At 39.1% G+C, this 12,126-nt stretch overlaps 1 protein-coding gene across 2 annotated transcripts in view; it reads left to right on the top strand.

The window, feature by feature from the left end:
- LOC103478950 (unconventional myosin-VIIa-like) overlaps window positions 1–12,126 on the top strand; it is a 31,695-nt gene that overhangs the window by 16,064 nt on the left and 3,505 nt on the right. For both annotated transcript variants that reach the window (XM_017310158.1, XM_008433110.2), the window contains 20 exons: window positions 36–162; window positions 1,061–1,180; window positions 1,261–1,434; window positions 1,523–1,753; window positions 2,181–2,351; window positions 2,433–2,550; window positions 3,505–3,631; window positions 3,723–3,880; window positions 3,965–4,143; window positions 4,410–4,519; window positions 5,368–5,516; window positions 5,669–5,822; window positions 5,949–6,104; window positions 7,179–7,284; window positions 8,590–8,703; window positions 9,554–9,641; window positions 9,937–10,043; window positions 10,754–10,939; window positions 11,071–11,187; window positions 11,278–11,361. In XM_017310158.1, coding sequence (XP_017165647.1) covers window positions 36–162; window positions 1,061–1,180; window positions 1,261–1,434; window positions 1,523–1,753; window positions 2,181–2,351; window positions 2,433–2,550; window positions 3,505–3,631; window positions 3,723–3,880; window positions 3,965–4,143; window positions 4,410–4,519; window positions 5,368–5,516; window positions 5,669–5,822; window positions 5,949–6,104; window positions 7,179–7,284; window positions 8,590–8,703; window positions 9,554–9,641; window positions 9,937–10,043; window positions 10,754–10,939; window positions 11,071–11,187; window positions 11,278–11,361 — 2,776 coding nt within the window. The remainder of the gene's footprint in view (window positions 1–35; window positions 163–1,060; window positions 1,181–1,260; window positions 1,435–1,522; window positions 1,754–2,180; window positions 2,352–2,432; window positions 2,551–3,504; window positions 3,632–3,722; window positions 3,881–3,964; window positions 4,144–4,409; window positions 4,520–5,367; window positions 5,517–5,668; window positions 5,823–5,948; window positions 6,105–7,178; window positions 7,285–8,589; window positions 8,704–9,553; window positions 9,642–9,936; window positions 10,044–10,753; window positions 10,940–11,070; window positions 11,188–11,277; window positions 11,362–12,126) is intronic.

Genomic DNA, 12,126 nt, shown 5'->3' with positions numbered 1-12,126 from the left:
TATATATATATATATTCCTTCCTTTGAACTTTTAGGGATGAGATCTACTGTCAGATCTGCAAACAACTGGTGAACAACAGGAACAGGAAGAGCTGCATGCAAGGCTGGGCTCTCCTTTCCCTCTGTCTGGGGATCTTCCCTCCAACGAGCCTCTTCATGGAGGTCAGCACTCTCTGCTCAGACATTCAGATGTGGTACTATGTTCACTGGGTTTGAAAAAGTAGCTTCTTTAAAATATAATTTAGCTCCAGTTGATGTGACATTGTCCTGGAAGAAACTGTTCACCTTCCAGCAGGACAAGGACCCAAAACATGTAGCTTGAGCAACTATATGATGACTTAGAAAAAAATCACATGTATGTGGCATGATCTAGTCAAGACCTGAGTCCTTCTGTTTAAGGATGTCTAAATTGAGTAAATCAGAGCTATTTTGGAAAGAATAATTACTGATTAAACTTTAGCTTTAATAACATAAAGTTACCTAATTTTTAAAGTGCAATCAGTAATACTTTTATAACAAATTTATATAGTAATGATTTCTTGGTTAATGTCAAGTTGTCATAACAAAGACATTTTGAATAAAGTCAACTTTGTATTAAAAGTGTCATAATTTACCGAATGACGCTTTGACAACAGTCATAAATATTCATGAAGGCTTATTCATGTTCATGACAGATGTTATGTCATGTTTATGAAGGTGTCAGGTCAGTCTTATTTACCCGCCTTCAAATAAAGCGTTACCACATATTTAGCTTGCCGTCTAAATATTTAGTTTGGAGCTAAATAGTTAACTAACCTCGGTTAGTCGCAAATAACTGTTTAGTTTGCAAGCTAAATATTTAACTTTAAACTAAATATGCAGCTTGCTTACTAAATATTTAGTTTGAATCTGTGACATTTATGAATGAATGAATAACTTTGAGGCGAAGACAAAATGAACCAAATTATTGCTGTTGCTTTTTTTACCGTGTAACTTTACAAACGCCACCCCGTAGATTTTCCATTCTACAGCCATTGTTTCTCATGGTTTTCCATGTTTTCTGCTCTCCTCTGTCCCGCAGTGTTTGGAGAGCTTCCTCCAAAGAGGTCCATACGGTTACAGAGAGTACTGCATTGAGAGGCTGCATCGCATAGTAGCCAACGGAGAGAGAAAAGAGCTGCCCTGTTGGATAGAGCTGAAGGTAAAGTCCTGTATCCTGATGAATTTGGTTGTAGAGTGACTCTTTCGGTCATTTTCGCTCATCATCATCTATGACCTCAGGCCGCCAACAACAAGGAGCCCATTGATTGGTTGGTGACACTAATGAATGATGAAACGGTCAAAGTGCAGCTGGATTCAGCTTCCACCTCCTCAGAAGTCTGCCAGGCTGTGGCTAACAACCTCAAACTCAAGGACACCTTTGGTTTTTCCGTCTACATCAGCTTCTACGAAAAGGTTCCTGGGAGCTTCTTAGGTCACGTGGCTTCAGTGTTCCTACCTGCCCTATCACGCTGTTATATCTGTGCTGGTGTCTTGTCTCCAGATGTGGTCTCTGGGATCCTGCGGGAAGAACCACGTGTTGGATGCCGTGTCTCAGTGTGAGCAGGAAATGAGGAGGCAGGGCAGGGAGGAGAAGGACACGCCCTGGAGCCTCTCCATCCGCAAGGAGCTGTTCTCTCCGTGGCACGACTGCGACCAGGACGCAGTCAGCACGGATCTGATCTACAAGCAGGTCATCAAGGGCATCAAGTCTGGAGAATACGTCTGTGAGAAGGTGAGAGGCTGAAGACAAGCTTCTGTTTTAACTGTTCCTGAAGGGGAAATGTATTCCTGCAGCTTCAGACTGGTTATAGAGATTTGGTTGAGTTGACAAATTGAATTAATGAAACATTGTAGAGCAGCAGATAATTGAATATTTCAGCAATATCTGTCAGATGCAGATACGAGAACCTAACTTAGAGCAGAGGTTCCCAGGGGATTGACATTAGCTACTGAAAAATTCAAGATTTTTTAGATTAGCGTGTTTGGTGTCAAATCATAACCTACATATTTTGAACTATAGAAATTATACATGTTTTACTGATCTTCTGTTTCCTTTATCGTTTTTTTTCCAAAATCTAGGTTTACAGTTTTGCCATAATCCATTTTCTGATAAACTGTATCTATAAATATTCACAGCCTGGGTTTTCTTCTTTTTTCAGGAGGATGAATACGTCCAGCTGGCTGCGATGCACTACTTTGTCCAGTTCGGCTCCCAGGAGCCCACCAGAGAGAGGGTGCAGAGGGTGGTCCAGGAGTGCATCACCACCACGCGGATTGAGAGCAGGTCCATGACTATGTGGATCGATCTCATCACGGCCGAACTCTCAAAGGTGAAGGGACAGAGCAGCGATCTGAATGTTGCAGTGAAATCCACGTAATCATGAGCTGAGCTCAGACTTTGGTTCTTGTAGGAGAGCTACAACAACGGGAGACTGCGGGTGGAAAAGGTGAAAGGAGACGTGGTGGACATCGCCCGGCAGAACTGGCCGCTCGACTTTTCCAAGCTTTACGAAGTCACAATGACGTCAGGTCGGTGGACGTAACTCGCCCTGTTAAAGACGCAGCTCAAAGCTGCGTACGAGCAAAATTACAAAACCATGCAGAACATATTTCCTGTCATGTAGCGCTTTCCAGAGGTATTGATAACCCTCCTCATTTTGCCATGTTCCAAGTATTACGAAATGGGAAAGTTGGAGGATTGTCATGTCCACAAAAATGAGATCATCTTATGCTGTGTAAATAAAACCATAAAAGCAGTTTATGAAAAATGAAAAATTCTAATAAATTGAAAGGAGCAATCATTACTTAACTGTACTTAACTGTACATCTCCTGCCTATAAGACTCATTATAAACTTTCAAATATATGAATAAAAACAAGAGAAAGTTTTTTTAGATTCTCTCTTTGCAAATCCAGACATTTTTCTTATTACAAAAATAGCTTGCACTTTAACTGGGCCATTATAAACACATGACAATGCTTCGATATGCAAACACTAAATCTCACCAAGTACTTTTGGTCTAGCTCCTACTACTACTTGAACCACTTGACAAAATTAACTTACAAGTAACTTTACAGCAAGAAATATGAGCTTGTTTTAAGTCAATAATTTCTTAATATTGATTAAAAAGTTCTAGTTGGTGGTGAAATAATCTGCCAGTGGAACAAAACATTTTCCCCCATATAAGTAAAAATGTCTTGTTCCACTGGCAGATTATTTCATTTACAGCTAGTACTTTTTCATCAATATTCAGGAATTATTTACTTTTAAAAATTCCTGTATTTTTGATGAAGTTACTTGTAAGTTACTTTTGTCCCATTTCTAAAGCACTAGAAACCAGACAAAATAAATTTGGTAAGATTCTGTTTTTGCAGCCTGGATCTCTGCAGCTCCTGCAAAACAACCTCTGACCTCTTCACTACACCTCCACAGCCATTTATAATTGCTGACAGTAACAATTCGCATCCTGCCGTTCATCYGCAGGACCCCCGTTGCCCAAAAGCAGATTTTTTGTGGCCGTAAACTGGAAAAGCATCGTCTTCATGGAGAGAAGGGAGAAACTCCTGCTGGAGATTCCCTACGTAGAAGTGAAGAAAGTCCAGATGGCGAGGTGAAGCTCTGACTCTGCGGAGCATTTTTCTTTGTGGGCTTTTTAAAAACCATCGCAGATTTAAAACCTTTGCCGTTTTTGACACGTTTAGCGACAGCGACCAGTCGGTGAGCGTGGACACGCTCAGAGGACAGTACACCCTGAGGTGCCAGGACGCGGCGGACATGACCAAGATGATGCAATACAACGTGAACGGGCTGAAGCAGCGCTCCGTGTACGCTGTGGTCCGGCAGGATGTCCCCAAACAAGGTGTGGCGTCTTTAATTCCCATGAGACGTTTCGGGGTCGACCGATTCGATCTCCGAACTCCAACGTTCTCGTGTCCGCCCGCAGACGATCCCATCTACCTGGTCTGTAAGCGAGGCGACCTGCTGCTGGTGGAAAAAGACGGCTACCCGCCGGACAGCGACTTGCTCCGAGCCGTCAACCAGAGGACCAAAAGCAGCGGGGTGGTTTACAAGGACAAAATGGACTTTCTGCCGACTCTGACCGAACCCCCTGAGGACATGCTGGTAAAGTTACCTTCACCAATTTGGTTATTTCTTTACAAGATGTTCTTTCTGACAGTATATAGACAACAAGATTCCACACGGCAAAGTAAGCCTCCCTGGATGGAAATCAGGGAGGCTTCATCCAACTCTTTAGATCGGATGCCGACTAGAAAACCTGTGATGAAATTCTAACTATTATCATAACCTCACTGGGAGTGTTCGGCACTCTGCTTCATATGACTTTACCTGTGTGGTGAAACCGATCCGCTTCCTCTCCCCCTCCACAGAACATGCTCAGCCCGAAGCAGCGGAAAGCCTCCATCCCGACCATCGTCCCTCTGGTCGAAGAGACGGTGGCTCCCGTCTCTTTGAAGGAGTTTGCTCTTGAGAATTTCAGGTAACAAGACTGATTTTTTTGTTTGTTTTTTTTTTGAGTGTATCATTTCCCCCTGCGGTAAATTTAATGTAAACTCTTTGGATTTAAATTTAAAATATCCATTAACAGATAAAAAAGGCTGGAAAATTGGCTGGATCTGTTCATGTTGATGCATACTTTTTTAATCTGAACATTTTAATGCGTTAATGTAACATAATGAAGATTAACCAAACTGCCTCTGGTTAATCTGCATTATTCCTAAAGAGGAACATTTCTAAATTAACGTTTAGAACTTCTATTAAACCTTCCTGAATATAAAAACCTGGAAAGCTGAGAGTTTTCCAGGTTTGGTTTGAGACAATAAAACATTTTTTTTTTTTGAAAACATGTATAGAGTGGCGGTTTTTGATAAAGGCTGTTTGGGCGGTCACCCAGGGCACATCAGAAAGGGGTGGAACACCCGAGAACTAGAAAATAAAATCCATCTCGTAGTAGCAAGTTTGCTACTACTACTAGAGGTGTATACATGCAAAATGAAGTAAGTTTCCCTTGATTGCTGCTGAGTACTAAGAGACTACATTAAAAATCTGATAATTTCTTGCATTTTAATTGGTTGGAGTGTGGCAGGAGGAGGGGCTTACCCTGGGCACTGTTCCTGCAAGAATCACAGTTGCGTGCATATTTATATTTCACGCTTACAAAGTGAGGCATAGTGATTAATTTTAGTGTCAGAGTGAGATTGTTCTGATTATAAAAACATCAGTTGACAGCACTCATTGTGACACAAAAATGAGTAGCATCCACGTGTTTCAGAGAAACTCTGCATGACTCCGCTGACCTGCTGACACCGTTTCGCCTTCCTCTCTCAGATCAGTTGGTAAAGGCGGAGGCCGTGGTTCCAAGGGCTTCAACAAGGAGAAGCTGTGGATTTTCTCCAAGGAGCCCATCAAACAGCCGCTCTTGAAGACTTTGCTTAACAATCCAGAACTCGGCAACATGGCCTGCAACGCCTTCATTGATATCCTCTGAAAAATAATATGCTTATTTTTCCAAGTGTTAAGGGTCAGCGCTTCACGAGCGTATTTTGTTTTATGAATAGCTTTACACAGAACAACACCTTAGACTTATTTTAAACATGGACAGTGTGAGTCCTTGACCTGCTCTCTTCACCCATCTTGAAGTACATGGGCGACTACCCCATTAAACATTCTCGAAGTCCCACGGAGCTGACTGACCAGATCTTCGGTCCAGCCACCAAGCATGAGGAGCTGCAAGATGAAATCTACTGCCAGATAATGAGACAGATGACCACCAATAGCAGCAGGTGTTCCTCAGTTGATACAAATCTGATAAAAAAAATAAAAAAAATTTTAAAAAGCTTCATAAACTCAAACATTAACACATTTAATCTTTTGTATTTGTGGTTTGCCTTCTCCGTGTGACCCGTCAGGATGAGTGTGGATCGTGGGTGGCAGCTGATGTGGATGTGTACAGGCTTGTTCCCGCCTGGTCCCAGATTAAGGAAACACGCGCAGCGCTTCCTGGAGTCACGGCCCAGGGACCCGTTGGCTGCCGGCTGCTTACAGAGGTTTCAGGATTTTTCCAGGTCAGCCTCCAGGATAATGTGTGACGAAGGATAAATAGGCATTTATATCCTTTCACTTTACTTTTTTGTTTTTACAAAAAAAAAAAGCTTTACAACTTAAATACATCAAAAATCACCAGAGATCAAAACTGTTTTTTTTTAAAAAATAGTAAAAAGTAACAGTTTTTTTGTGTGACAAATTAATTCCCATTGGGAAAATCAGCATTTTGACAACTTGGTGTCTCCCAACAGAGAAAGCAATGGGGTCTACTAAACATGGCCCTCTTAAACAAAAAAAGAGAAAAAAAACAGTCTGGGATATTCATCTGGTCTGCAGACTAACCAGACACAGACTGGTAATCAAGCCCATACCTCACTGACTCTAATATGGTTGGACTTTGGAACATGCTAACATGCTATTATCTAAATAATGGTTTCTGAAGTTGGTGGACTTCGTCTTGCAAAACTGACAAATCATTTTCAAATCTAGACACAACCTGCCAGCTAATACACAATATTTTCATGACAGAAAGGTTTAAGATGACTAAGGACTAGATTATTGAGCTATCTGTCTCGCTATCTAGCTACATAGCTAGCTAAGTAGCTATAGGTAGATAGCTATGGTTTTAAATAGCTAGGTAATTGCATAGCTATGCTAGCTAATTAGCTAGCTAGATAATATGTGGGTCTGGGGCTGTGGAGTATGTTTGTTTTTTTTATGTTTTCCTCTGCTTTTTTCCTAAACTTAAAAGTAGTTACACCCATGTCAGTTTTTTTTTTTTTTGGGGGGGGGGGGTTCAAATTATTTTCTTTCAAACAAGAAATATTGTTTCTGATAGACAGTATCTCTAAAGGATAATAAAACAATGTAAAGGAAGTATAAATTAAAATATATATAAATATATATATCCCTTCAGACTAGCCAGCAGAAGAGCCAAATTCTTCCTGTATCTGCTGATTGTTTTACTTGTTTCCATTTGTGTTTTGACAATTTGTTTATGACGATTTAGCCAAAAGCTGGTTTATATTTTTCCTACTTCATCTAAGACATTCTGTTTCATCAGATTAATTGATCTAAGTGTTTTGCCCCTTCAGTAAAGCGCCCAGGACACTTCCTCCCCATCAAGCAGAGGTGGAGGCCATCCAGCAGAACAGCACTCAGATCTTCTATAAAGTCCACTTTCCAAATGACACAGATGCTGTAAGGACCAACATTATTTACTTCTCAGAAATGTGGCTCAGTGTCAACAGAGTATATCGTCATTTATAATTGACAGTACTCATATAAGGAGTTTTTGTTCATTTTTGGATGTATTTTAAATAGTAAAAGTATGTCTTTATGCATTATTCTTCATAATTTGAACTCAGTTGTTTTAGTAACCATGTTGTTGCTGATGTAATTTTTATGGAATCAAGTTGATGCACAGTTTCAAGATCAGTTTAATGGAAACCTTGACAGTATATATGAAAAGAAAGTACACCTTAATTGAATTATTTTTAAATATGAGAACATCATAAAGAGGATCTGGTCATTACCAGCTGACCAGCAGTCCTTACAAACGTAGCTTTTTCATTTCGACATATTCTTAAGTAAATAATTGGTGGGATCTTTAGTGATTTTTACGCTTTGTGTTTTAAAGGGGCAGTATTATGTAAAATCGTATTCCCTCATCAAAAACATACCTGGAGTGTTGACTTGATTCTTTCATGCATGTTTGAGAAATCCTTTAATCTCCCGGGGCAACCGTTCAGCTGTTCAAAACTCCTGGGTTGACTTAGCCCCGCCTTTCAGACGAAGCTCCTCCTACAGGTTCCGAGCGTCTGCTTCACAGAGCAGCTCTCCCCTGAGACTCCCTTATTCAGCTCCTTCAGACTAGCCAGCAGAAATTAGCAAACACCTTGTAAAAACATTATAAAGGGTTAATAGAGGAGTGATGTTGCGATTACTTCCTGAAGGCGGACTTTCAGAAAGAGAAGGAGTTTCTTAAAGAGACAGAGGCCCAATTTCAAGGTGTTAAATTATGAAGTAAATGTTCTTTTAAATCATATTTGATATATACAGCATTTTATAACAACTTAAGGTAATATAGTTACTTGATTGTGCTTTAAAATAATAATAACTCATAATACTGCCACTTTAAAAATATATGTATATATTAAAACCTGGTGAGGACCAGACAGTCACAAACGCCTGGAATAAGGATGTACTTTCTTTTTATTATAACTGTAACATTTTCTATCACCCCCCACTTTTTTTTTTAAACACCTGTATAAATAAATGTTTGTGCTGCAAATGAAAAAATGTCCCTCGGCGCATCGGCTTCACTCACCCTGAAAACAGGAAGCGTGTGGCTTTCGTAAGCCTTCACGGTGTTGCTCACCTACAGACAGTACTTACCACAAACACAGTGGAGAGTCTCCGCTCGAAAACGAACGAGGGAAGTTGACAAAAACCGTGTCTCTCGTTAAAATGTGAGCCATGACATTGTTCTGTGATTCCTCGCAGCTGGTCGAGGTTTCCTCCACGATCACAAACAGGGAGCTGCGCCACAGCATCGCCGCTCAGCTCTCACTCAGCTCAGCAGAGGGATACGGCCTGTACATGAAAGTGACGCAGAAGGTGCGGCTGGCCGACGACTGTGATCGACAATTTTTTATTTTTTTTCCCATATATAATTTTTGTCGTTTTAAAGCTATAAAGTTGAATGTATTTTATTGAGATTAAATTTGATGGAGTAAGTAGCGCAACTTTCAACTTTTATATTCAGACTTCATTCTTTTATTCACCCTGAATTAAATGCAGTTCAGGGAGTTTTCTCAACCGGGCGGCTGAAATACTTTGTAAGAAATATGAGCCTTATAAAAAGTTGTAAAAAACATATCCAAACACCCCTTTACTTGCACTTCTGATAAATAAACTCGCAGTAATAAAACACGCTGCGGTTTGTAGTTGAAGTGTGAAACGCTCAGGTTTTAAGCTCTGCAGATGTAAGGTGGTATTGCCTCACTTTTAGTATTCACTGCGCTTTGACTTTTTCCACGTTTTGTTATGTTACACACTTATTTCAGATTGTTTTAAATCAATCTCAAAAAATCTGCCAGTACAAGAAACAAGTACATTTTTGTTTTACATCTTGTCTAAATCATCAAAATCATTAAGCAAATACACATCAGATGTGTTAATCAATGTTTCATTTACTACTAATCAATGCATAGAAGCTGGAAGCTGCTTCTCCGTGTTTGTTTTTTTAGTGAGGTATTAGTGTGAAGAATTTTGACGAAGGCGATCACAATACAATTTAGAATAATGCTAAAAAAGCGACGCTTAGTGAATAATTTCCGGTTGCAACAAGTAATCTAAAGGGAAGTTTTGGTTTTGTGTTGCATGCGGCGCAATTTCTGTGTAACAGTGCGTCATCAACAGTCTTCTAAAAGATAAAAATTATCCTTTCTTGTTCGCCGTGTTGCAGATGATGAGCCTGGATGAGGACAAGTATTTTTTTGACAGTTTAAGGCAACCTCCAGATGTTAATAAGAAAGGAAAGAAAGTGAAAGAAGGTAAATGTCTTCCTGCTTTTAAAAGAAATTTGAAAACCGTTATGAAGCGATATGGCATCGAATGAGTTTTGCATTGTTTACGTATTTGAAATATGGCTGTCATAGTTTTCTGAGTTGTGTAGTTATAATTATGGCAGATATTACAATCTTTCAGGATTTCTTTTAGTTGTTAGTTAAACAATTGATATTTATTGAGTGAATGAAATGAAAAATAAAATGGAAATTGTTCAGACAGAACTTGTTGACCCGTGTTGTTTTTTTTTTTCATGTTCATAATTCAAATCTCGCTTCACAGTCAGTCAGTCCAACGCGCCGCTCCTGGTGGTCTACAGAAGGAAGCTCTGGTTCAACGTGATCCCAGGAAAAGATCTCATTGCAGATCTCACTTTCCATTACCCGCAGGTATTTATTGCGGCTTAGAAAAAAAGCCTTATCGCCTCGCCTGGGTTTTTACTCGTGTTTGTACGACGGTGTATTAGGGCCGTTGCAGAAAAAGAAAAACAAAAGGAAGAGTAAGTTTCTGCCAAAAACACTCAGAATTTTTTATATTCATCTCAAAATTTTGTGCAGTGGAAAAAGTCAAAATTTTCTTGAAAAATTTCAGAAATTTTGAGATCAGTCAGAAATTTTTAAGAAAAAAACTTTGAAAGCTTGAAAAATTATAAATTTGAGAATTTTTTTTAGATTAATTTAAAAGTTTCAAATTTCCTAGAAAAAGGAAATTTTGAGATTCATCTCTAGAATTGTCTAGAAAACATTTTTTGACTTTTGAAACTTGGAAATATGTATATGTTTTTCTAGAAAATTTCTGAGAATATTCTTCAAATTTCAGGGTTCTTTCTAGTATTTTTTTTACTTTTCAGACTTGGAATTTTTCTTGTTTTTGTAAAATGAGATTAATCTCAATTTTTTGGTTTGTTTATTTTTTTGTGGAAATTTTAAACTTTTGTAACTCAGAAATGTTTTAATTTTTTTCTTGAAATTTCTGATTTTTTTTGGCAGAAACGTACCCCTCCCATTGTTTTTTTTTTTTATCTACCACGGCCCTTATAAGCCTTCGTATATTTGGGATGCAGCGTGATTGTAAAATGTTTCCTGTTTTTGCCTCGCAGGAAGTGCCCAAGTACCTGCGGGGATACCACACCTGCACCAAAGAGGACATGTTTAATCTGGGTGGGCTCCTGTTCAGAGTGGCCGTGGACTCGGACAGATCCCAGTTTGTCATGATCCCCAGGATGCTGAACGAGCTGGTTCCTGTCGACAAAGTGCAAATGATGCAGCCTGATGAGTGGAAAAAGGTAAAAATAAGGGACTTTACAGATAATGTTGTTTTTCTTTAAAATCAAGAATAAAGAACAAAGGGGTAAAAAGCAGCCTCACTTTTAAGAGTTAATTATTCCAACTGTATTGTTCTCATGTCTGCCTTCAGAACATCATCTCGTCGTATAACAAGCAGAGCGGCATGACTGTGCAAGAGGCCAAAATTGCCTTCCTGAGAGCCATTTCGAGCTGGCCAAACTTTGGCTGCTCCTTCTTTGACGTTAAAGTGAGTTACGGGCGATGGAGTGGCAGCGACATTCTGAAGCCAAGAAAACATCATTTTTTTATTTTTATTTTTATTTTTATTTTTCTGCAGCAAAATTGTGAGCCAGGCTACCCGAACACACTCTGGTTTACGGTCAGCAAGAAAGGTGTCAGCCTAATTGACCCCAAAACAAAGGTATGCAGAGCAACTGTTGATTATTGTCAGTATTTGTGCAGATTAGTGCAGATTGGATTTTATATGATGGAAACAACACAAAGAAATTAAAAGATAATGTGATGTTTTATAAGAATTTATATGGCATATATTTACTCTGACATCATTCAATAAAATTCATGATGTACCTAATTAGCCATTCTCAACTGGAAAGAAGAAAAACAACAAAAAAACAATTTCCCATTTACTGATTATCTACATCCAATCTGACTGAGCTCGAGCTAATTATGCAAAAATGTGGCAAGACATTTCTGCATCTGGCTGTAGAAAAGCTTTTACAGAAATATAACAAAAAAAGCTTGGAGCTGCAGCTGCAGCACAATGTGGTTTAACAAAGTGTTAACTTAAAACAATATTTTGAAATCATATCTTATTTTCCTTTAGTTTCATAACACTGTGCAACCATGCCTTGGTCTATCACATAAACTCCCTAAAAAAAAAAAGCTAAATCTGTGGAGCGAATGTGACAAGATGATGAAAAATATATACGGGGTTGAAATATTTTTAAAGGGGCAGAGTTATATGAAATTGACTTTTTTGAGGTTTACATCACGTTATAATGTTATTCCCTCATCAAAAACATACCTGGAGTGTTGCCTTGATGTTTTTGTGAAATCCTTTTATCTCCCTCACTCAGCTCCTTCAGACTAGCCAGCAGAAATTAGCAAACACCTGGTGGAGCCGTACGTCTGCTAAATTCATTATACAAGCTACTTATAAGCGAAA

The sequence above is a fragment of the Poecilia reticulata genome, linkage group LG17 (genome assembly GCF_000633615.1).
Source record: "Poecilia reticulata strain Guanapo linkage group LG17, Guppy_female_1.0+MT, whole genome shotgun sequence".
NCBI lineage: Eukaryota > Metazoa > Chordata > Actinopteri > Cyprinodontiformes > Poeciliidae > Poecilia > Poecilia reticulata.
This window is presented reverse-complemented; position numbering and strand designations above follow the sequence as displayed.